Source organism: Plecotus auritus (assembly GCF_963455305.1).
Source record: "Plecotus auritus genome assembly, chromosome: 14".
Taxonomy (NCBI): Eukaryota; Metazoa; Chordata; class Mammalia; order Chiroptera; family Vespertilionidae; genus Plecotus; species Plecotus auritus.
In genome coordinates this window covers 10,703,133-10,729,344 of record NC_137780.1, presented here as the reverse complement: position 1 = coordinate 10,729,344, position 26,212 = coordinate 10,703,133, and the positions used below count along the sequence as shown (strand labels likewise).

General features: G+C 44.8%; 1 protein-coding gene across 1 annotated transcript in view; it reads right to left on the bottom strand.

The window, feature by feature from the left end:
- Positions 1 to 26,212, bottom strand: part of USH2A (usherin) — a gene marked incomplete at its 5' end in the record, with an annotated part of 419,390 nt that overhangs the window by 238,431 nt on the left and 154,747 nt on the right. The window contains 7 exons of the mRNA XM_080650916.1: positions 13,056 to 13,253; positions 16,293 to 16,373; positions 16,509 to 16,712; positions 21,525 to 21,798; positions 23,337 to 23,467; positions 24,860 to 25,039; positions 26,110 to 26,211. Of these exons, the coding sequence (XP_080507042.1) occupies positions 13,056 to 13,253; positions 16,293 to 16,373; positions 16,509 to 16,712; positions 21,525 to 21,798; positions 23,337 to 23,467; positions 24,860 to 25,039; positions 26,110 to 26,211 (1,170 nt within the window). The remainder of the gene's footprint in view (positions 1 to 13,055; positions 13,254 to 16,292; positions 16,374 to 16,508; positions 16,713 to 21,524; positions 21,799 to 23,336; positions 23,468 to 24,859; positions 25,040 to 26,109; position 26,212) is intronic.

The window sequence follows — 26,212 nt, the reverse complement described above, 5'->3', positions numbered from 1 at the left end:
TTATTGGGGGGTGGTGTGTGTGTGTGAGAGAGAGAGAGGTGGAGACACAGGCATCAAGAGATAAAAAACAAAAACATATGCCTCTCTCATTCATCTTCCTGCCCGTGTGCTCACTGCAGAATGGAATGACTAGTGAAAAAAAAAAATCTGAGACCAACTTATTGTTCCGACAGCTCTAAATTGTATTTAATGTGGCCTGAGATACTTCCCCTAGAAAATGGGGTGCCTCATAGAGTTCGGCAAGCAGAGCCCAGAGTATTCAATAGTCGAGAGGTATATACTACCCTATTCCAGGAGCCCGGACCTCCCGAGGAAGCAAAGCTCTGTCATCTCCTTCCACCTAGCATTTTTCAATCACATTTCACTAGAATCCTTTGTATGCACCCGTATCTTACCACATGTTAGGAAACGCTACTCCCAGGAGTGGCTTCACTGTCTCGATGGCAAGATAACACATCTACAAACTCCTAGCTCATGTTGTAACGACCCATCCCGCAGAGGTTAGTTTCCTTTGTTCCTGACTTGCTCTATGTGGAAATGGGGGCTGGACCGGGATGGATTCAAGCTGCCGCTTTAATGTAAGTTCTGCAGTTGCCAAAGAACGAGAACACGGACAGCTCTCCAAGACGGAGGAAGGTAGCCCTTCTTGGATATATGCCTAGAGATCGCTGAGCCATTGACCTGATGGCCTTGCTTTAAGCGCCAGAATCAGGCTCACATTATAGACTCTCCAGGAAGAAGAGTACCACTACTTTGATAATACGTCATCATCAAAAAGCATTTATCAACCTTTCTTCGACACACCCCGGGAAGGGTGCCTTGGAAAATTGGAATATAACCGATCTCTAGGAGGTTCCTCTTATTATCCCTTTTTAATCCTCTCACAAGCACATTTTTTCCCACTGCTTTTCTGAGAGCGGAAGGGCGGGCGGGAAGAGGGAGAGGGAGAGAGCGAAACATTGATATGAGAGAGGCATATCAACTGGTTGCCTCCTGCACGTCCCTCAACAGGGGCTGGGGATCAAACTTGCACCCAAGTATGTGCCGTTGACCAGGAATTGAACCTGTGACCCTTTGGTCTGAGGTCCGAGGCTCTAACCACTAACCCAAACCAGCCAGGGTTCTAGGAGGTTTCTAATCTAAGAAAATATTAGCGCTAGAAGGACCCTAAGAATAACAGCAACACAAAGATAAATAACAGTAATACATAGATTAATACATGAAACTGAATGCCTGCATATACGCAAGGGAACAAGGCATTTATAAGATCTGACTTCCCAATCCAAGATGATAGGAGATCTATACTTAAGACAGAGAAAAAAGAGATAATCATTGGAAAGTGTATTTCAGTGGATATTAAAAAATAATGAAAATACATAGCGTGACATACTTACAAAGGAATCGTAGGCAGAAAAACACGGCATCACCCCGTGTGCACAGAAACCCAGTAAGAGACCGCGGGGAAGTCTCCCTTTGTGACCCTTGGGGCGTTCACAACAGAGAAGAACGCCCTGATGGTGAGAACTTCCAAGACTGGCTCGGACTTAAACCTCTTTCTTGGGGACACATCACAGAGCAGACTCTTCCCCTTGAACCTGAGACAGTCTCTACCTCCAGGCAGGCCGCATGAACCCTCCAATGCCCTGTCAGTCACAGAACGCTGTGACATGAGAAAATGGTCCCCACTATGTCAGGAAAACCGCCAGTCCCTTTTGATAATGGAAGAGGGCGAGTTGGAAAAACCCTTCAATAAGCAAAAAGTAGGCATTATTGATGTCTTAAAAGCGTTAGCATCCCATGGAACACAGCCACGTCGGTGTCCCGAGGAAAATCCCTGGCACCGGCAGCCCCACAACTCGCAGGGCGAAGCGATAATGCACTCTGCATTAATGCTCAGCATTGAGAATCCTGCCCTGCCACCAAGGGAGCTGGAGGGAAACTTGAGTCTATTCCCTCTGACATGCAGGCCGGTGGGTGCAGCAAGCCCGGCTGAGAGAGGGGGCAGGGACTGGACTGAAGGGGAGGAGTTTGAGAGCCCAGCTCAGTGGCGCCACACCCGTGTTCTGAGGACTGCCATCCATTCCCTGTTTGACCAAATAATGAAGACTTCTCACTTACTTCTCCTCACTAGAAGAGGGAGCCTCCCCCATCCCGCTTCTCTAGGGACCCAGCAAAGGACCAGACACTGTTTCTTTTGAGCTGCAAGACTATTATTTCCAGCCTGGACGGCGTGGCTCAGTGGTTGAGCACTGACCTATGAACCAGGAGGTCAGGGTTGGATTCCCAGGTCAGGGCACATGCCTGGGTTGCGGGCTCGATCCCCAGTGTGGGGCGTGCAGGAGGCAGCCAATCAATGATTCTCTCTCATCACTGATGTTTCTCTCTCTCTCCCTCCCTCTCTGAAATCCATAAAAATATTTTTAAAAAAGATTACTTCCAGGGTTTCCTTTCCTTTGCTCTCACCTCAAGTTTCAAAGGAGCTGAAGGAGAATATGAATAACTGGAGGCAGCTGGACGGCCTGGGAAAGTGACAGAGGAGCTGAAGGAGCTGTGGGGGTTTTGGTGCCTGACTGTGTGCGTGGGGGGGGGGGGGGGGGCAGGAAGACAACACAGGTGCCAGCCTGGACGTGGAGATGTTATCATGAACTCCTCCGACTCAACAAAGACAAGTTTAAATGCTCTGGAGACTCAGCATGAGACACACAGCAAAATGGCACCTTTAAAAAAAAAAAAAAAAGCCAAAGGCATTGGGACAAGACGCAGGGTCTCTGTTTCTATTTACACCCTCCAGAGCAGGCTCCACCTCCCGCCCTCTCCCAGCCCACCCCCAGCTGCCAACTGGGTGTTTGGCCGGCATCCACCGTAATCTGTTCTCCTTCATTATGCTAATCTGTGGGCGGAAAGATTCCTGTCATCTTCGAATGGCTTGTATGGCAACGGTAAACACCTTGGCCTGTCTGTAATTGGACAGGTGTCTGCACTGATGTCACCCAGCTTTTAATTCAATTAGAGAGTTGGCTGCTCTGTTCTCCTTACCTGCTCATTTTCCCTCGCACCTTTAGTCTGGCCAGGAGAGCCTCATGTGGCCAGCATCCACCCCGGGGCCAGGGCCTGGGGCAGACTCGCAAAGATCACGGGCCTTATTTCAGATGGACTCCAAGCCAGGAGTATGTCCATGTCCTCAGAGGCATTTGCAATAATTTGGAGGCTTTGTGTTTCTCTCGCTCTCTCCCCCTTCCTCCCTCCCTCCCCCACTCCTTCCCTTTACCCCTCCATGCCTTTAAGTTTTATATTCTCTAAACACTGTCTTCTACCTACTGGCCAGTGGTAATTAGGAGCAATCACAGCAAACGGAAGAGCTGTTTCTGGCTTCCTCTCCCCAGGGCCCCGCTCCATCTCCAGAGAACCCATCAGAACACAATGCTCTTCTTATTTGCTGGCATTTCACATTTGAATCAGGAAGGTGAGGTGAGCATTTCTTAAGAGGGCCAGGTGGTGAAGGGCACCCCCCAGCGGAGCGGCCACTGCCACCCGGAGACAGAACGCAAGAGCCCACTTTTGGAAAGACAACCAGGCGGGGGGAGGGGAGCGGAAGAGCAGGAGCTGGCAGATTCTAATTTTTAAGAACACATCTCCGAGCAAGTTCGGAGCTGCACACCCCTCCAGGGTGTGGATTAAGGAGTAAATCAATCGAGTGCCATGCTTCCTGCCCACTTAAAGGAAGCTCGGGAAATAAATTAAAGTTCTAACACAGACATTTTGACACAGTGACCCCATGAAACTGAATAATGACATTTGTTAAATATGGATGGAAATTTAACGGTCTAACAGAGATGGGGAAACACACCCAGGTTGCTTCTCCACCAGTTCTCAGTGGCCCAGGAAGCTGGCATCTGCTAACTTTGTTTTTTCCCCTTGTGCTTTTTGGTCCAGTTTTAAAATGAAAATTAGGATCCCTGATATTTAGAGAACGAAGGTTTATTTTCATTTTAACACAAAGGTGGAACACACAAAAGCACTCTGCCCAAACTTAAGGCAATTTTTTAAAAACTCAAAAAACATGTGTTTTTGTTTTTTTTTACATTTTATTTACTTCAAATGGACTTTATGACCTTTAAGTATTCTAGTAAGGAGTGAAGCAAATCATGTACCTTGGATCAAAGACTAAACAGATTTTGTTGCTTACAAATAGGAAAAAATTTGCCTTCTTCTTTTTTCTTTGTATCATACAGGGTCCAACCCAGCTTAAAGAATGGTTCAAACAATGATTTTCATTGACCTCAAAGCATTATCCAGTTAAGATTCTCTTAGTGGGCTGACATCCAACCTCCGATTTGTAATCAGTGCCTTTGTGGTAGGAACTGCAGTCTCTGTCACTGTCATTCTCATTCTGCAATAGGTCTGAGGCACCCACTCACGTTACCTCTTCATCTAACTTAAAGGGTGGACACTGAGGTCATTCAAACTCTCCAAGCAAAGACAGAACTCCGAGCAGGGAGGCAGGCAAGGAGACAGAGGAAAGGAAAGAAACCGAGTCATCCTTACTACTCGGGCCCTAGATCTCTGCCCGAAGGGGGTGCTGATTGATGGGGTGAGTGTGAACTAGGTCGCTCAAGTCCAGCAGCAGAGCTGAGAGGAGAACCTGTCTCCTCACTCCAAGGTCACTGTCTTGCCACTGACCTAAGACCCAGCTCTATGAGAAGAAAAAAGACCAGTGCAAGAAACATTACTAAAAAGAAATAGCATGCTTTTTTGGGCACATATTTCACTGAAAATCCACGTTAAAAATTGTGCTAAAAGATCCAAATTTATTGCTGAGACCTACAATGCGCAAACAGAAAGGTACATGCTTATCCCCCAAATGAGTAAGCATGTATGCCTATAATATTCCCTTATTAAACAACTGATTCATAAGAAATGCTCTTTATATCAGTGTATGTGTGTTGTTGTTTACTATAACATTGGGCTTTTATATATTACTAGTGGCCTGGTGCACGAAATTCGTACACGGGGGAGTGGGCATGGTGTCCCTCAGCCCAGCCTGCACCCTATCTGGGACCCCTCGGGGTATGTCTGACTGCCGGTTTAGGCCTGATCCCTCTTGCAATCCAGGACTGCTGGCTCCTAACCGCTCACCTGCCTGCCTTCCTGATCACCCCTAACCACTCTGCCTGCCATCCTGCTCGCCCCCAACTACCCGCCCCAGCCAGCCCATGAGCCCCCAACTGCCCCCCTGCCCCCCCCCCCCGCTAGCCTGCTGATCACCCCCAACTGCCCCCCCCGCCGGCCTGATCACCCCCAACTGCTGCCCCCTGCTGGCCTGCTCACCCCCACCTGCCCCCTGCCAGCCTGATTGCCCCCAACTGCCCCCCACTGCTGGCCTGCTCACCCCCAACTGCCCCCCCTGCCAGCCTGCTCGCCCCCAACTGCCCCCCGCGCCAGCCTGATCACCCCCAACTGCCTTCCCCTCCTGGCCTGATCGCCCCTAACAACCTCTGCCTCGGCCTTGTCACCATGGCTTTGTCTAAAAGGACATAGGAAGGCCTCCCGGTCTATTTAGCATATTACCCTTTTATTAGTATAGATGTATATAACATTTTTAACTTGTTCCAAATACAATATAAATATAAAAAGGTCATGAAAGTTAGAAAACAGAAAATTTGGAGTCACTGCCCCTCCCCCCCTTTTTTTGGTTAATACTCACTAGAGGATATTTTTCCCATTGATTTTTAGAGAGAATGAAAGGGAGGGAGGGAGAGAGAAACATCAATGTGAGAGAGACACATCAATTGGTTGTTTCCTGCACTCACCCCAAATGGGACTTGGGTTTGAACTTGCAACCAAGGTATGTGCCCTTGACTGGGAATTGAACCCGTGACCCTTCGGTGCATGAGCTGATAATCTAACTACTGAACAACACGGCGTGGGCTGTTGCTTTTTTTTTTTTTTAATCAAAAGTGATCTTTGAAGTATTTATATCAAATACTATAGACATGTCTAGTTTAAGATCACTATACAGGAAGATTTATGTATGACCATCATTTTTGGTACAACGTGTCATCAAAAAGAAATCTACATCCTTCTCTGCAAGTTATTACAGAATAGAATAAAACATATAACCTGCAAAAAGCTCTGTCTGAAGATTTCACAGCGTACAAGTAGCTCAAGCTCATTATGTATTCGGGAGACTTAGACAAGCTATTAACTCATCAACACTGCATTACCTAATGAGATTCTTCCACATTAGCTAAGCAGACCATTACATCATCTCTATTTTTACTATTTATGTCACAGACCATATTTTTGTTCCTGTGAATTTTCTCAGACCAATTTCTTACAAGATTTACATTGAAAGAGTTTGTTATAAACTACAAATATGTAATATTAATTTATGAAGTACTATGGAAATGGCAGACTCTCAAAATTCATTTTTTAAAATATACTATCATCAAAATGAATTCTTGAAATTTACTTCTGATGCTTGCCGACTGTGGCAGCGACCACCAAGTACCCTCTTTTATATACTCTCCTCTTCCTCCTCACAATAGAATTCGTATTTTTTAAAGCTGGGGAGACGGCCCTTTGAGTAAGTGCATTGCCCAGCATGTCCTGCAGTGAGGCACAGCCCCGTGGCTATGCTCTGACCACAGAATGTAACCAGAGGTGAAGGAACCACTTCTGAGATGTCTTCACTGTGAACGTGCATGTCTTTCTTCAACCATTCCTTCTTTCCGCTGCATGGAACCCCAGCTGGACGGCCGAGCTCGAGCAGCTGTCTGGGACCGGGAGGCAGCAGCCCTGTCCCTGCGGATGTCATACTGAAAGCATGAAATGCATGGGTCCCTGGCACTGTGAACAGTCCACCCGACACTGACTAACTGAACGTCCGTTACCAGGAGAGAAAAACTTAATCTTGCTTATTAAATCACTGTTATTTCGGGTTCTCTGTCTCTCAGGTGAAATTAACTAAAAATGAAAAACTCATCTATTCTAATTTTTTTCACAGAAAACTTTTAATCTTTTACATAACATCATACTTAGCGAGAGTTCTTGGACTATATTTTAGTGATGTAAAAGCAGTTTGTTTATTATGTGTATTTTACCACAATAAAAAAAGAAATAACAACAGCAACAACAAAAAGACTGCAAAGGCAGGATCCAGCACTAGGCTGAAACATAGTATATAATGTTTTTGTTTTTAATAAATGAGTATTTTTTGCTCTCTGTAATTATCATTGCAGCAACACTGGCTTCCATTGGTTTTAATTACAAATATACTGAGGTTCAGTTCCCTGATGACATAGAAGTTTCAGAACTAATATTTAGATTCTATTCAGCTTATCAACATTTTTTCCTTCGGGAATATGCATATTGAGTTAGAAATATATGTGTAAGTTGTGATTACTCTGTATATTTTTTCATAAAATTAAAGAACTACAGCCCAACTAGGGTGTGGCTCAGCTGTTTAGTGTCAAATTATGAATCAGGAAGTCCTGGTTCGATTCCAGTCAAGGGCACATTCCTGGGTGTGGGCTAGATCCCCGGTAGGGGGAGTGCAGGGGGCAGCCAATCAATGATTTGCTCTCATCATTGATGTTATATCTCTCTCTCCCTCTCCCTTCCTTTCTGAAATCAATAAAAATAAAAATTAGAGAACTACAGCATTGCTGAGACTTTAGTAAGAAACCGTAACCCAATACTCAATGCAGCAGGATAAAACAATACCAACATTACTTTAACTATAGTTAGCGACAGAAAGCTGCATTTGTTCATTCAATAAAAGTGTACTGATCAGCTATCTCGAGCAAGGAAATGGACAAGACTTAAAATAAATGTAAAACTTACTTGCCTTCCAGGAGCTTACTGTCTAATAAGGAAATAACTCAGATGCACAAAGAGTGGCCATAAGCAGTCTTAACAACTGTGGAGTAGGAATTCTCAGTTGGACAGAAAAACAACAACATACCTGGCATCAAAGCTTGTATTACAGTCATCTCTCTGCAGGCTTCTCAAGTAAATGTAATCATAGTACATTCACATAACTTGTATATAACCTATATGTATACATATACTACACATACGTATACATACACATAAGGAGCAGGGTCTTACTTATTGATGGATTAATCACTGAGGTTAAGTTCCCAAGTCAGACATAAGGCAAAAATCACTTATAAAGGGCATTTTTCCTTTCCTATATAAATAGTGAGCTCCGTGCCCTGCTACTGGGAATCGCAGTGGAGGGGGAGGGAGGGCTGGCCTTATTAGAAAGGCAGACTCTCACGCCACATCCCGTCCCAGTATTAGAATCTGTAGTTGACAAGAACCCACATAACTCTCCCCTCCTTCCAGAAGAACTATCCACAACAGCAGAGGCCCTACTGACACTGCCTCGGTGTCCACTGTATTAGCACGTTTTGCTCACAGAGCTAATGCTAGGAACCAGGGGCAGGAACAAATGAAGCCGGACAATCAGCCCAGCAGGACAGGATCCCTCTCCGCTGGCTGTTGCTCCGCCCCCCCCCCCCCCGCCCCCCAGCAGTTTGCAGCATGTGGACCCTGGACCTTCTGCAGGAGAACACTTGGTAAAAGGCAGATTTCTAATCCTCGCCCAAGAATGCAGAATCTCCTGTGTGGAACCCAGGAATCTGCATTGTGAAGCAATCCAGGAATCTCCTTATGACCGAGAGAGCTGGGAGTTATACTACTAGCTGTGCAAGAGAGAGAAAAGTGAGACACGTTTTCAGTATGTTACCCACTTGCTTCAGCTAGACTAGTCTCTCCTGCAAATGAAGACTGAGCCAGTTGTCAAAGCAAAAGCTGTCTTAATAATAAATTAAAATGTCTTTCATTTCTACATACATTTAGATTTACTAGTATCTGGGTTATCTGAAAGACTATTATTGATTCTTCTATGAAACTATAGTGAATAATAAATGTTATTATCTATTATTCTATTTGAGAAAGAAATATAACTCCTAGACTTTAGCTTAATGTAATGAGAAAATATCTTCTATGTACCATTTATATCCCTAGCACTACAAATTACGTTGATAATTAAGTATATCCGTTTAAACACCTTCAGAAAAAAAAAGAAGAAATATTTATAGTCAGGGGCGGGTGGGAAGTGATCAACTAAAGAACTTATATGCACATATGCATAACCCATGGGCACAGACAATAGGGTGGTGAAGGCCTGGGGAAGGAGGTGGGGTTGGACTAGAAAGGGTCAATGGGTAAAAAAAGGAGACATATGTAATACTTTCAACAATAAAGATTAAAAAAATGAAAATTAAAAAATGAAAGAAACGGAAATAATTGTGTCCGTGCACATTGCTGAACCCACTCATTCTTCACATCATCTCAAATCCAACTGAGAAGTCACTTTCTGAGCAGCCCGGTTTGAAGGGAAACGCCAGGGCTGTCTCCCACGGCCGCAGCTTCCCCTGTTAACAGGGCTGCAGGGAGAATCATCCCAGCTACGCTGTTAATTGGAGCCCTTTGTGAGAAGTCTGAGGATACACAGGCGTGGCAACTGCAGGGCTTTCTACCCTGGGGCACCAGCGAGGAAATGAACTTCAAGTGCGCCCGGCTCTGAACCCTGGCCTCAGAGGGCAGGGAAGCTGGCCCCCGTGGCCCACAGGGGCCCATTTGCTCGTGAGTGGGGCTGTTAACCCTTGGACTCTCCAGGCTTCTGGGATTTATCTCATTTAATCCTCCCGTAGCCAAATTCATTAGTGGTAAATATTCCGTCTCACTCTTCTCCCAGTTCCCTTTGCTAATATTCATCCCGGCCCCCCCCCCCCCCCGCCACCCACACCCCAAACCCCATTTGTCCTCTGCATTTTGTAAGCCTGACCATCATTTCCCATTTCTTTTCAATAACCCATTTCACTTAATTTTGGTCTATTTATAGAACTAATATTTTCCTTTGCTGAGTTTAGGTAGCTACTTTTAATCTTTTATCGTTTTTCTATAGATGGTTAACACTTTCTTGTCCTACATTTTCAAGTTTCAGGTGGGAGGCGGAAGCTGTAATGAGCATTTCTGGGCAAAACTGAGACTTGACCACTGGTCAGACTCCGCGTGGACCAGGGTCTCCCATGCTGGCTTTACCGTGACCCATAAACACTGAGGAAATACCTACCTACCAGCACCCAGGCTGCATTCCCGACCAAACACAGGCTGTCTGCAGGCGGTGCCCCGGCATCAGTACTTGTAAAACTCCCTGCACGGTAGTCTGCGCCTGGTTGAAACCACTGCCATGTGAGGACCCCACTGCAATGGCCAAGGTTTATACACACGTGGCAGGACATGAAACACAGGCCCATGGACACCTGACTTGAAGGAGAGCCCGGGGCAAGCGGAATCTGAGCCGGTCCAGCATGTCCATGAGCTCTCAGCAGCTCTGTCTGGAAATACTGAGAAGACAGAAGCTGAGGCCTACAGACTGCTCTGAGGCCAGCACAAACTTATGCGAACTGATCTGTGGACCCCGTCCTAATCCCAGCAAAGGTTTTTATGAACCACTAGGGGTCCTGTAAAATAATCTGAAAACGATTTCATTTCCTTGAGTGAACACCAATCTAAAGACAAGTTTAGGGATGGGGAACTGGATGCTATAATTAGGGGTGGGACTGCATTTAGCCAAACTGGGGGTTGCGTTTAGACCCCATTACGGTGCTCTGGGAGAAGATAAGTCAGGAAACCTGCTTCCTCCTCATCAGTTTCATGATATGCAAAAGATCAACAAGAAATTGGAATGTGCTAAGAATAGATTCTACACTTGATCTTAGTCACAAGGCCGAACACAAGCTTGGAACGGACTTTCTAACCTCAGAGGGAAAGCAGGGACGATGGGTGGGTGGGAAGAGATCAACCAAAGAACTTGTATGCATATATGCATAAGCCATGGGCACAGACAATGGGGTGGAGAAGGCCTAGGTCTGGGGGTAGGGGCAGGCTAGAAGAGGTCAATGTGGGAATAAAGCGGACTTTGTAATACTTGCAACAATAAAGATTATAAGAAAGATTTTAACAAGAAAAACAAGAACTTGGAATCGATTAAATGAGAGATAGATGTTTAAATGTCAAAAGAGATAAACACTGAGACTGCTGAGAGGGAGGCAAGCTGGTGAGATGAGGAACAAATGCAAATTACATAAAAGAATCACACAAAAAAACTTTAAAAATCATCTCAAAAGGCTCAAAGAGTAGAATCAACATTGCAAAAATCAGGAAAATAAAAGGGAAACAATTATAAAGCAATCACCTAGAATCCAGAGACTAAAGGGCATACAGACAATTAATTCACTGGCCATTTAATGTGTGCTTACCTCTGAGCAAAATATTTCATGTGGGAAATTCATTTTTTATCTTTACAACAATTATAAAACATAAAGAAGGTTTCTATCCCCATTCTATATATGAGAAGACTGGTCAGGGGAGATGTTTGTAAATTCCCCTGAGATCACACAGGCATGCACAAAAAAAGAGACAAGTAAAAAATAAAAACAAAAATAACGGTGACGGCAAATACTGATTCTATGGTGAAAATTATTTTTAAAGCGTTAAATCCTTTAAACCCTAATAACAACCCTATCCATCAGAAAGTAAGAAGGCCCATGTGATAGATTCCGTTTCTCCTCAGGTGTTTAAGATGATTTAATATAAATATCCAGAGTGGGATGAGAACGCGAGGCTAGCATTTAGATAAGTTTGGAAAAATATAAAATATTTAATGAGGAGCTTATTATAGAAATGTGACAGGATTGGCGTCACGACCGAGTGCCCGTTTGGAAAATGCAGGCTGAGGATTTTCAGTGATAAACTGTGTGGTTTTTTCCAGCCCGTTTAGCTACAACGTGCCCACCGGGCAAAGTCAAACTGTGGACTAACTCAGGGTGGGTTTTTATCAGGTAGTAAAAATAAAACAAAGGAAGTAAAAATAGATTAAAAAGAAAACCTATTGGTATATTTGAACTATAGAGGCTAAAGAGTCTAAAAAAGGAAGTAAGGGCTAGAGGGGGTTGACCCATAGATACGGTGACAAGATCATTAAGGCTACTCCAAAACCCATATGATTTTTCAAGTTATAAAATTCTCTGACAGAGGACAACGTGTGTGTTTTTCTATCAGATTTATGAAGTATTTTACTTTTTTTGGTCAAAGGCTTATTCTGACTTTCTATTTCAGGTGCTATAACATTTCATGAATCTGTAAGCTGCTCTTTATCACACGTGTTGCACGGATTTGAGTCTGGGACGTGTGTGATGTGCGTGAGTCTAACCCACTCCCATTGCTCTACGTGGGCCCGTGAGAAATTGATTCACTGGGGTGCCCTCCAAACTGCTGGCACTCTGATCCTCCTGGACCCAGACATAATTAGGTTTAATCAACAATTTTACAATAAATAATGGTGCCATGAACTTGGGCTAGTCCCAGAGAGTGCATTTTTTGCGTGGTGAAGTAGGTCTGCTGGTGCTGTATGAACATACAGGATCCCTAGAAGATGTCTGAAGAGTTTAAGAGCTCTAGACACCTGTGACCTAATCTTCTGGGGACAGAGAGACTAGCAGCCTTGTACGGAAGCTATGCATAAAAGTCCATGGCGATTCTTTTCATCCCAAATGGATGCAGGCTTCCATTTCATTACATAGCTCTTGTTTTGTTTTTTTTCACTACTATTATTTTTAATTTTATATGTCTTTTTAATTGATTTCAGAGAAAGGAAGGGAGAAGAAAAGAGAGAGAGAGAAACATTAATGATGAGAGAGAATCATCCACTGGCTGCCTCCTGTCTGCCCCCTATTGAGGTTCAAGCCCATGACCCGGGCATGTGCCCTGATCTGGAATCCAACCTTGATCTCCTGGTTCATAGGTGGACACTCAACCACTGAGCCACGTCAGCCAGGCTGGTTCTTGTTTTTAACCAGACACATATAGATGAATAATTAATGCATTTGGAGGAAAAGAAACCTTAAAGAATGCTTTCACTTAAAAATCAAACAAAAAGCAAATGAATAAGGTTTACTCCCACTGGGAATCGCCTCTACCTGAGAGGTTGCTGGTATGCACAAGCTCAGACGTGGCACAGGGGGTGCAGGGTGGGTCAGGCATGCCACCCTCAGGGCAGGCTCTCAGGATGTACTTCTCAATCACACCTCTGACCTCCACAGGTTCATCCCAGGCCACTTGGACGCTCGATCCGTTTATGCTGCGGGCTCTGGAGGGGGCTGGCACGCTGCGTGGAGCTGCGGACGAGAGAGAGAGAAAATAAGAGGAAATGGCCGAGCCGAGGAGACTGCTGCCCCATTCTTCACTTTTAATGGCCACAGTAAATCAGACTCGACCATTAGCATAAATACAATTTATTAGAGTTGTAACTTTTCAGCACTGATTTAATATGACTGCACATCTTGAGCCATTCGGCTTAAGCGATATTTCAAAACCATCAAAACTCCATCGACATAACGTGCTTTCGAGTCTGGTCCAGGCTTTCCCCAAACATTTAATGGAGCTGACATGTTTCAAACATCACTCATAAGGAAGGAGGTGGACGGTGGGCAGGTAACAAGTTCAAACAACGGAACGATGTCCCCCTTTGAAGCAAGGTAATTAAGAGTGTTATTATACACAGCGGGTTGACACTTTTATATCTTCAATGGATTAGCCAAAAATTATCCCAAATGTGATGGTATTTTACTGGGATGTCTGATCTCACTTTCAAAATTCAACTGTTTTCAAATTATTTTTTAAAAAAATCAAAATTCTCTCAGATATGATATATAGATGCATTCCTAATTGCATTTCAGGGGGTGGAGAAGCTCATGTCCTTGAGATTCTACACAATCATTTTGGGGGATGTTTTCTTCAGAATATCAAAAAAACACTAACACAGCCCAGCCGGTGTGGTTCAGTGGTTGAGTTTCGACCTATGAACCAGGAGGTCAAGGGCACATGCCTGGGTTGTGGGCTCAATCCCCAGTGGGGGACATGCAGGAGGCAGCTGATCCATGTTCTCTCTCACCATTGATGTTTCTATCTCTGTCTCCCTCTCCCTTCCTCTCTGAAATCAATAAAAACATATTAAACACACACACACACAAAACACCACTAACACAAAAGAAGGGATTTTAAAGCAACTGCAAAACTTCACTTAACAAGCTGTGTCCCCTAATTTTAAAAATCTATACCTTTAACTATTTATCACGTGTTTCCACGGATCTGATCAGTAAAAACTTCATCACAGCTGACTGCGCTGGGGACGCTGAGGAAAGGCCTGAGGAAGCCCTGGCAGGATGATGGATGAGACACCTGCTGTGGCTGCTCCTGGACTCCGGGGCCCTGTCTGAGGGCCATCGCTCCGGGTTTCCCACATCCAGTAGCCTCCTGCTCTGACTTCCCCGTTCAGACCAATAAACAAGGACAGCTTCCAGGGAGACAACAAGAACACAAAGGCCGAGGGGAAGCGCGGAGGCGAAGCGCTGGGGTCTGTGCCGTGAAAACAGCTTGGGCGCCCACAGAAAGCACGCCGGCCACACGGTCGAGCTGCAAGTAGAGGGATCCCGGGAGCGATGCTGATTTTATTAGTTCTGAAATGTGGTGCCCAGCAAAGTACAGATCTGTCTAACAGATGGTCTTCTCATAAGGGACAGAACAAAACTGACTCCAAAATAATTAAATAGCGCAATTATTCTCCAACCCCCGGGAGCGTGTCACTGCTCAGGGCTGTGGTCAGACTGTAAATATGAATTTATGGCATAAGACTCGGTGGTCAGGTTGTCGCTATAAATCCACTGCTCTATTTGCATATTTTCTCGATGGTCTTCAAAAGGGAGACAATTGAGCTACGTTAAGTGATGCACTTTCTAGATACCAATTTCCGGAATCAGACGAAAGGCAGACTTTATGGTGTATTTGTTAATAAAGTAGAGAAGTGGTCCCTGGATTGTTTGCTCAGTGGTTAGAGCATCGGCCTGTGGACTGAAGGGTCCCAGGTTCGATTCTGGTCAAGGGCATGTACCTCGGTTGCAGGCTAAATTCCTGGCCCTGGTCAGGGTGCCTGTGGGAGGCAACCAATGGATGTGTCTCTCTCACACTGATGTTTCTCTCTCTCCGCCTCCCTTCTACTCTCTCTAAAAATCAATGGAAAAAAAAATATACTCGGGTGAGGATTAAAAAATAAAAATAAAGTAGAAAAGGGTGCTATAGGGTCAGAGGACATGCCAGTAACAAGTAAATATTTTATATTAGAGCCTTCTCCAAACTCTGAACATTCAATTCATTGTCTTGCCTACAAATAGATGATGATTTAAATCATCCTGGGGAAAGGGGCCTGCCGTCTTCTTCTGGAAAATCGTAGGCAGAGAGCTTTGAAAATTATTCTTAGTAGCCCATCTCAGTATTCAGCCATCTTTTAGATGGGCAAGATTCCACAAAAGATTCCTGGGTTGGTCACCCGTTGTTGATTTAAAAAAAAAAAAGTATGAGAGAATATCTTGGTGAAAAACACATCTTTGGATAAACTGTGACTTGCTCAGGATCCATGTGAAGAGATGTAAGTGGCATCATACGGAAATGTATTTGCCTCTCTGACAGATACTTGACCCAAAAGGGTAGAAGGCTTCTGACTCACACAGCTTTCTGTGATGAACGCCTTGCTGATGACACTATGCAAAAAGATGTATCGTCACTGTCAGAGGCTCCACGTACTCATAAATCGGCTGTCTGAGATGAGCCTAATGCATTCTGTCTAACTCCTAGTTGTCTCCACTCCAACCGGACGGAAGAGTAGGCCAGTCAGCAGTTTCTATCCTGGGAGAGCCATTCTAAGACCCTAAAGTCAACACTATCGCAAACGTCTGGCGTGACGGGACCAAAGTCAGGTGCTTCCAACCAGGGCGCAGGTTTCAGGTGCACCTTCTGTGAGAGGGAGGCCAACCCCCTTATGGTCATCTGGACGCTCCTTCCTGGGGCCTGTCCAGTCTATCACCGTTTCCTGTCCCGCCTATTACTGAAGATGCAGGCTGTTACACCCCTAAGACAAATTACCCTTTTCTTCATCTAAAGAGGAAAGAGTCAAGTCTCAGCCTGTACTTATTAAATACCTGAAAAATCAAAGCACTTCAGCCATCGGCGTCAGCCAACCAAGGCACGCTCTGCCACAGAGGGCAACATGGTCCTTGTGCCAAGACTGTGATGGCCTTTCCTTTTCTTCACATGCGCAAACATGGGAGCACAGGCATGTGCGTGTGTGGGCACATATACATGTGGAGAGAAAAACTATTTACCTGCTCCAGTTGTGTGCCCCTGACTCCAGTCACTCCAGACAGAACCCCCTTCGTGCGAGGCCATCACGCGGTACAGGTACTCTTACATGGAAAGAAGAAGTTGAAAGAGTAAAATGTTAGTCCCTGCAGACAAGGGAATGGTCTGGCAGGAAGGAGGCAGGACGAGGAGGGGGCGGAGGTAGGTGACATGTCATGTGGACGGAGCCCCCACGTTACCTGTGAAGGGCTGCAGCCCACGCTCCTGCGTGCTGGGCTCCGGGCCCCAGTACACCAGGATGGAGTCGTTCCCCCTGCAGTTAACGGCGCTGTCACTTGACAGGCATCCGTCCAGATTGACTCTGACCGCGCCGCTGGACACAGATGCCAAGCAAAGGGGGGTGCCGCGCTCAAACGCAACGTCCCGCATGCAGCCGCCGAAACCTGGTGAACAGGGAGAGATTGGTCACCGTAAGGGCTAGAGCCACGCATCACCCATCCTCCCTGGCATCTGGGTGAGGGGTGGGGTGCGTTAGACACAATTTCTAAACCTGCACATCTCCTGGGGGAATCCTTGATGCCTCCGCCACTGTCACAAGGAAATGCTTACATTGATGTTATTTGGGGAAAAATATAAGCTGATGAGTATAATTCAACTGAACTTCATTCAACTGAACACCTGTGCTATACCTCTTTAGGTGTACACTTTCTCCTGTGTAGATGCTACTGGAATGAGATTTAACTCAATTGCACATTATGGCAGAGGTGGGGGATCCACATGCCCTCGATTCCGAAAAATTAAGTTACCTACAAAAGTGAGTGTATAAGGGCCACAAAAAATAAATATTTCAAGTAGCGTAATTTTTCAACAAGATCACTGGGGAAAAATACCTTTCGAGGGTATTATGCAGGATACCAGGAGAGAGAATAGGGTTTTGAAATACACTAGGGACCTCAGATATTGCCCTGCATCCCCCACTAATCGCTTCAGAGATACAGAACGAAGTCCCTATAAAATCAGCAGACAGAGGGGCTACGGCTGTGCTCGACCATTTTCACTGTATTCCACAACCGTGAACATACAAACGGTCCCAGTTTGGGGTTCATGGTGGCATGACAGGGACCGGGTTGTTTTGGCAATGGCCACACCCAGAAGTGTCCCTGAATGTGTCATCCACACAGTTGACTTTAAAAAGACCACCACGCAGTTCAAGTCCGTGAAACTGAACACGGAACATGGAGAAAACGGATGGGGATGCACTGGTGTTTAGCTGGAAAACCGCAGGGCAGCCAGCCGGCCAAGGGACAGCAGTTGCTTTGAGTGACATGCTAGTTGGTGTAAACAGAGACCAACCCAGGGAGGTTTGGCAGTTCTCTGCTCAGAAAACTGCACAAGATGGTCATAGAAGAAACGAGCAGCGTTCCTTTGAGATCGCCAGGGCGCGCGCGCACACACACGCGCACACACACACACACACACACACACACACACACTCGTTCTGAACTGAACACTATCAAGTTCGCAAGGCCCCTAGCACCTGATTAGCTCTTTTCAAGATGAAAGCACCTCAGCGGAAAGTGGGAATAAAACATCATGCAAAGGCTGAGCAGTAACATAACTTAACAGTAACAATGAGCACATTGTTCTCTTCAGAGAGTATATGATGTCTTATTATCTCTCCAAACACATTGCGTGGGCCTATTTCCTTTTTAAACGCCTTTGCTATTATTCACATTCCTTTAGGCCCAGCCGATCGATACTGCTGGTCTATCGTGAACACACAGTAGATGCTCTGTAAGTTGGGTGAATTGAATTAAAAGCAATGAAGCTCAATACAAAGGCATCTGCTTGAAAATTCCAAAGCTAAGAATTCAGATTTCTTTGCCAGTGATTTTCTGATGGTACAGAGCGGAATCACCCGATTTCTCTACACCCCACCAGTTTTCCTACCAGCAAAACAGTGACCATGGAAAGGCAGCTGTGGCCAACACCTGTGCTGGTATGAGAAACACCCCGTTATTAAGGGGACAGCTTCAGATGGCAAGACGGGAAGAATTCTGGAGGTGGATGGTGGTGATAGTTGCACAACAGTGTGAACGTACTTAATGCCACTCGACTGTGCATGTAAAAACAGGTAAGATGGCAAACTTCGTTATGTTGGATTCAGCGCAATCTTTAAAATTGTAAGAAAAATACCTTGAAAATTAATTTACAGGATGGCATTTTAAATGTGGGAACAGACACAGACAGAGCCTTTCTTCATTCTGGAGATGAAGAAGGAGGCCCAGCCTAGCCGGTGTTGCTCAGTGGCTGAGCATGGACCTATGAACCAGGAGGTCATGGTTCAAATCCTGGTCAAGGGCACATGCCTGGGTTTCAGGCTCCATCCCCAGTGTGGGACATGCAGAAGGCAGCTAATCAATGATTCTCTCTCATCGATGATTCTCTCTCTCTCTCCGTCTCCCTTCCTCTCCTTGAAATCAATAAAAACATGTTAAAAAAGAAAAAGGCCCAGATTCACAGGATGAAGCTTGTAAGTACAGATCCCGCCCAGGAAGGGGTGCTCGGTCAGACCACGGGCCGAGGCTGCCTGTGCATCCGCACTGTGCTGCCCTGGGGCCGGCAGAGGGTTCTGGGAATGAAGTCTGCAATGTTCTTTCCCATCTGCACCCTGAGAAGTATTCCCGTCAGGAACACGCCCCAACTTCCTTCCGGATGTGAATGGGGCGGGGGGATAAGAAGAGGGGCGAGGCTCTGTGAGTGGGAGCAGTGTGGACGCTTCCTTTTCTTGCTTCCTTGCCTTTGTGAGAATCAAAAACAAACGAACAAACAAAAAAACCCGCCCACTCGTATGACCACTCCACTCCCAGGCCTCCAAATAACTGAAAGGTGGCCCAGAACCATGGGCGGACACCTCAGACAGGAGCCCTTCTGAAGGAGGCGGTCCCATGCCAGGCTGGTGGTCTGGCTGGAGGGCTGGCTTCAGCCCCCAGTGCCACCCCCTCCAGGGAGCATGACCTGTGACACCATGTGTCATGTCCTCACTTCTAACCTAGTGGTCAGTGACAGTCCCACGGACAGTTCTAAGCTCAATGCCCAGGATCTGAGCTAATACATGGCCAGAGAAGTATGTTGCCCGGCATATCCAAAATACACAGAGAAATCAATCTGCATTGGATTCAAAGGAAAATTCCAACATTAATGGATAAAAAACAAACAAACAAACAAGAAAACCCAGCCCTGATAGAACCGAGATTTCTAAGACTGCGGGTAACGGACGGGAAAAGGTACAGCACTGAACAGGATGAACTGGAACTGCAATTGAGTTCGCTGTGCAGCACATCTACACGTGAATGTTCTCGATCTCCGTCTAAAACATGCAGTGACTTAGAATGCATCTGCATTAGAATCTGAGGAAACAGGGTCATAAAAATATGCATTTTTAATAAGCTTTCCAGGCAATTCTAATGTATGGTGGTAAGCAGTAACAATGATGATGATGATGATAACAGGTAATTTTACTGAATTCTTACTCTGTCCCAGCTACTGTACTTCATATTTTATCAGTGGTTTGAGACCTGCTGATGTAGCTGATACTGCACTGATAAAAATTTAGTATTACCCATAAATAAAGTATCTTGCAGTATTATAGACTCCGTCACAGCATGGATTAAATCATTCCCCTTGGGTCTAGGTTGATGTTCTAAACTTCTGTCATTATGACAATCCCCGTTTAAGCCATGTCTTTAGGGCCCTCGTGGGAATGGGTGTTGGAACACTTTAAAGTAAAACGCGTGGCAGGGATTTTTCCCTAGATGTAAATAAGGTCAAGTCATCTCGCTCAGATAAAGGGTTTCCAAGCTCTTTCTAACCTTGGCGACCTGAATCCAGGAGAAGCCTTTATATAGATGTAATATTTCCAGCCTCTGTTACATCTTAAGTGCCTTGGAAATGTCATTACTGTCGTACACCTCGGATATTCATTAACTCCTTACCTGCACCCTTCTAAACGTCTTCTTAGAGCGTGCCATATATTTTCTATTCAAAGGCATTTAAATCTTTATGTACTTACCAAATAGGCAAAAGCTGCTTTGTGGAAATTTTAACCATTCACAGTGCATGGATTTTTGAATTAGGTAGAGACCATTTTCTACGTGGGTGCATGCTGGGCCACAGGCAGGGAGTCCCTGTGCTCCCCGCCCCCCCATGCCCCCCTTATAGAGAAGGAACAGTGGCCCATGCCCATGGAGAGAGCACTTCTTATAAGAAAGTGGACTCTGACACCTAGATGCCTGACCAAAGGGCTTGCTAGCTGCTTGCCAGCCACGTGGCCTTGGACAAAGCAATTTCCTCCCTGATCACCAGGTTCCTCATCAGTCAGATGGGGACACAGACACGGGTAGTAACATCTAACTCACAGGCTCCTTAGGAACAACCAACTCAATCTCCTGGAAAGCTCTGAGAAGCATGCCTGGCACCACAGCACAGAATCAGCCATTGTTACCTTTCAAAATAAATAACTTCTCTAATGCTGTTCAATCTCATTATGTGAGTTAAATGCTATGAGTTACAGGAGTTATTTTTCCTCTGATTATGTTAAAACCCATGATAGGAGTTAAATACTTCAGTATGACTCATACACTCATGAACTTTTTCTTCCTGATTATGAGGAATCAATGAAACATAGTTATTTTTGCACAAGCATGTCTGAAATTCAGCTAAACCCACCTCTCCGTGTGCGTTGCTGCAGGAGAGTGTCGTTGGGATGCATGGAGACACTTAGCCGTTACGTCAGAAAACAGCCCTAGTGAACTGAATGCCAGTTTCCTAGTTGCACACCTACCTAATTTATGTTTTTATTCTATAAATATAGATAATGATCAGTCTTCAAAAAAACCCAGAAACACATGTTTTCTAAGAAAACATAGAAGTATATAATATGTAAATTAAAATTATATTTTCTGAAGACAGGTTAGAATAAATATATTCATTATAAATAGGCAATACATTTGTAAATATAATGATTATGGAGGAGGGCACATTCCTAAGGGCAACTTACAAACTATGGGAAGAAGTGGTCTGTGATTTTTTTTTTTTTAACTTCACATTCTGCAATAAAGGGGCGGGTGGGAGTCGCTTTTACCCTGATTCTATTGCTGGATACATCTTGAAACAAGAACCACCCAAACAGCACCACCCAAACCTGGTAAGACCAGGGCTGCCATGATTTGGCGATTCCTCCAGGTGGAGTTTACCTGGTTCCAAACCCAGGTGTGCATGCGAGTCCTGCAGCTCTGGGGGGACTCCTCCCAGGTAGACGGGGGAGTTCACCGCCAGCGGCTGGGCTCCGGGCTGTGACACGCGCTCCATCAGCTCATTCAGGCTTGCGGACACCAGGGCACCTTCCTTCCGAACCGTCACCGTCTTCCACGTCCCGTCACAGTAGGACAGCCCCAGCCACAGATCCACTCGGGTGAAGGTAAGACTGGTGTTTAACCGGAGGCTCAGCATTCCACTCTTCAGCTCCACCTGCATTCATAGCAAAGAACCAAACAGGTATGAACAGACTCCATTTCAGAGGGAAAGCAGGGGAGGAAGGGTGGGTGGGCAGGAAGAGATCACCCAAAGACCTTGTATGCATATGCATAACCCATGGACACAGACGATAGGGTGGTGAGGACCTGGGGGATGGGGGAGGGACTAGAAGGGGTCAATGAGGGGACACATGTAATACTTTCAACAATAAAGATTTTTTTAAAAATAGACTAAAAATGACACTTTGGGAGAGAGCAGAAGTTCAGTTTCTTAAAGAAAAGCAAGAAATGTCCCTGAGCCCGACCAGCCTGGCTCAGAGGTTGAGCGTTGACCTAGGAACCAGGAGGTCACAGTTTGATTCCCGGTCAGGGCACATACCCGGGTTGTGGGATTGATCCCCAGTGTGGGGCGTGCCGGAGGCAGCCGATGGATGATTCTCTCGCATCACTGATGTTTCTATCTCTTTCTCCCTCTCAATAAAAAATATTTTTAAAAAAAGAAAGAAATGTCTCTGAAAACACTCCATAAAAAGAGTCTACTTTGTTCTAAGCCAAATGGAGTAGCATATAATGAAGTACTTTGCAAGCTTATAATTGACATGAAGAATACTGCAGTGAGTCAAAGGAAGTCATATGCAGTAATGATTATATGATATGACACAACATGAGGCAGGCAGATACTTTTGGGGGATGCAAACCAGGTAAAGATTAAACCCAAGCATAGGTGACTGAAGAGGACAGAACAGTTTGAACTATGGTTCTGTTTTTGAGTTTTTAGAAAATGAGAAAATACTACTTCACATATCAATTTAATTTTGGGGGGAAATATGACAAGACAATAAGAAAATGAAATGTCAAGCTTGATTAAGTTTATTTTAACTGGTTGGTGAACTCAATTTCAAATTTGTAAGACATATTTTGATGCACTATTTCAGTTTTATTAGTCTAAATCTCTAACTAACACAATTGCTTCTTTTAGATTAAGGTGCCATTTTCTAATAGGATCATAGTTTGCCCAATTTTTCATGAGACAGGAAATGCCTCCAATAAGTTTTCTTTCAAAATGGTACATGATAGCTATTTTCCCTACGGTGTTTTTGTTTTGTTAGAAGTCAAATCAGAACCATAGGATACTTAAAAACTTGAGCTCAATCGTGTCTCGTGAAACAAGTAAAGCCAGATAAAAATTACTACTTTGGCTATGCATAAATAGCATCTTTGTGAAGTACATCAGGTAAGGCAAGCAGTTCTTCATTTAACTTTCATTCATGCAATAAACACTGAAACCCCTGCTATGTTCCATGGACCTGCTGCTCTAATATAAACACCGTCTAACAGAGAGAGTATGTGAAATATCACCATAACCAAGACAGAAACGGGGTGGATGAGAAAGCTTCTGGGAATTGGGAAAGGCCTCTAGAACTGAAAGTGATATGGAAAGAAACCCTCAATTTAGTATAATGTAAACCCATGGTTTATTTTAAAATGGAATATGACATTTTAAAATATATTTACTTAAAAGAATTAACGTACGGCAAGAAAATCAGGTCCGTCTTTGTTGTAAATGAAAAGAAGCAACCCATTCAATTGGTCTGTTCTGAACTTGAAGGAAATCTCAAAGTCCAGGCCGCCATGAAACGTGCCTGGGTCAAGTTCCAGGAACCCTTCAAAGAAAAGGAGATGTACATATCAGCACGTGGAATGACAAACTGCCAGCACTGTATGTCCTAGGATACCCTGAGGGTATACACTGCGGTCGGATAAATCTCTCACAAAAGAAGATGCCAATCAATGTTACGAAATCTCCCTGTAGCCCAGCTGGGGTGACTCAATGGCTGAGCATCAATCCATGAACCAGGAGGTCGAGGTTCAATTCCCCAGTCAGGGAACACGCCTGGAATGCAGGCTCGATTCCCAGTAGGGGGCATGGAGGAGGCAGCCAATCGATGATTATCTCCCATCACTGATGTTTCTATCCCTCTCTCTTCCCCTTCCTCTATGAAATCAATAAAAAACAACACACAGACATGTAACAGAAATCCTGTAACTTTACGGAAGTGGCAGAAGGAACCTGACATACCTTTTAAGAGGAAGTACTTTGCTCTTTAAATCGTGGCTACAACTAAGACTATCACTGTTTCATAGAACCATTAACAATAAGCACCTGGACTGACCGTAGAAACTCTGAGTAATGACAGTGACGAGAAAGAGCAATGGAAATGTACACATGCAGCTTTCTATTCTGAAAGGAATTTAAGCAACAAGGTAACTGACCAACTTCATTCTAAAGGCAGGAGGCAAAGTTGGGCTTCCATCTGAAGAACAAGACATGTCCCCCAAGCTGCCATGCTCTACTCCACCCCTTACCCCAGGGGCTGCCAGGCAGAGCCAGTAGCTGGGGACATGTCAGGGACACTGCACCTCAGCCTTGCTGCAGCCTGGGACAAATGGCAGTGATAGTGGTTATATTCTCCAGCTCTTCCTTCAGGACCTACTTACCTCCGTACAAAGCTGAACTTTTACTGAGAAATATTGGCCCTCTACATGATAAACAGATATCTGTGGGTTCATCTGGTAACTCCTTTGAAGCATCTTTTTTTTTTTTTTTTTTTTTTTTTTTAGAGGGAGAGGAAGGAAGCGGGATAGAGAGATAGAAAATCAATGATGAGAGAGAAACATCATGGATCGGCTGCCTTCTGGACACCGCCTTACTGGGGATCGAGCCCACAACCCGGGCAGTGACTTCTGGAATCCTGGGTCAGTACTCCACCACTGAGCCACACCAGCCGGGCTGAAACATCTTTCTGAGTACATTCCATTCTAAGTAAAACAACCGACTGACAAACGGACACTCAGAGCTGATCTGGGCCATTACAGAGCTTCCACATGAATAGATATTTATGGGTCTTACCATCTATATTATGTATTCATATTCTGAGCATCAGACATATCTAGGTATTCACATGAGGTCAAAGTAATTGGACAGGGGAGAGTCAAGTATGCCAAGGCTGGAACCCGGGTGCACAGCGATGACCGATGGCTACCTGAGAACTCACCTGCGCCTAGGAAATGCGCTCCCTCCTGCAATGAAGAGGGACATCCCTCCCAGGTGTCGTATGTGTTGACTTGCTCTTCAGAATTCTGCCAAACCAGAGGCTCCCAAAGAGCGGAGGGGCTGTAATTCTTCATAAAATGCACATCCTTGAGACAGCCCACAAACCCCGTTCGGGTTATGCCTGTGGGAGTTGACAGACGAAATATGTCTTTTGAAAAATGCTTTGCAAGCAATTGATTTTATGTGCAATTAAAATAAGAGAATAGGGGAATCGCTCTCTACCTGTTTATTGCAAACTTCTTAATGATTCCTGTAAATGCCACACCACCACCTATGCTAAGTGGTAACAGAACATTTAGCCCTGGTTCAGACCCATCATATAGCAGAAAGAGATGTTATGGCAAAAACCCTTGGTTTTATAGTATTAGGAAGAATATTGACTTTTGAACTAACCAGGAGATTTCATCAGCCACTGGTCTTAGAAACGAAAGAGCGATCACATTTTAAAAGTATTTAAAGGAAGTGTTTCTATTAAATCTGTAGTTTATAGTTTAGTACCATCATCATAATAAACTACTCTGTTATACAAGTCAATCAGTAAGTTGACCTCATTTCTAGGAAGGGTGATTTTGTTTCCTTAGATTAATTTCATTCATGTTAGTTTTATCAATTTCACTTTAGGGTCAGTTTTTATTCCATGTCTTAAAATACAGGAATTAATTTGTGCCCCAATTCCAGCACTTGGGGCACATGGCTGGGATTATCTGTTCTCTCCATCATGGCAAAGGCCGCATTTTAGTCATCGACGGATATCCAGGGCCTGAGCAGTGGCTTGCCCACCGTCTGGTCCGTATTCAGGAACGTTCTTTGCTCCATTCACTTCAACTGAAAACCAAGCCACTGCCATTTCTGTTTTCAGTGCTGTTTTGTGTTCAATTTAAAAATCTCAAAAATGCTGACACTTAGTGCTAAAATAAAATATCATAACTTTGAGAAATTAGTATAATTCATTTAAGTACAAGTTTAATGAACTTTGACACATCAAAGACTGGTCACTAAGATTTTCAATGCAAATAATACATGGTTTCTTTAGGGCTAAAAAAGAGACTAGTAGAAACTTGTGGCATATTGATATAGGAAACCAGCATGAAGTTTAAAATAACACATTACTCATATTTTACAGGAATGCCATTGGATACTATTCTAAATATTGGCGACAACGTATCAAGTCCGTGCCTCCCCCACACTCACCAGCGTCCTTCCTCAGGATGGCGTAGCCCCTCGGCAGGCCTCCCACAAACACGCCCGTGTTCTCGCCAATGACAGTGCTGCCATTCAGGGGCCCCGAGGAACC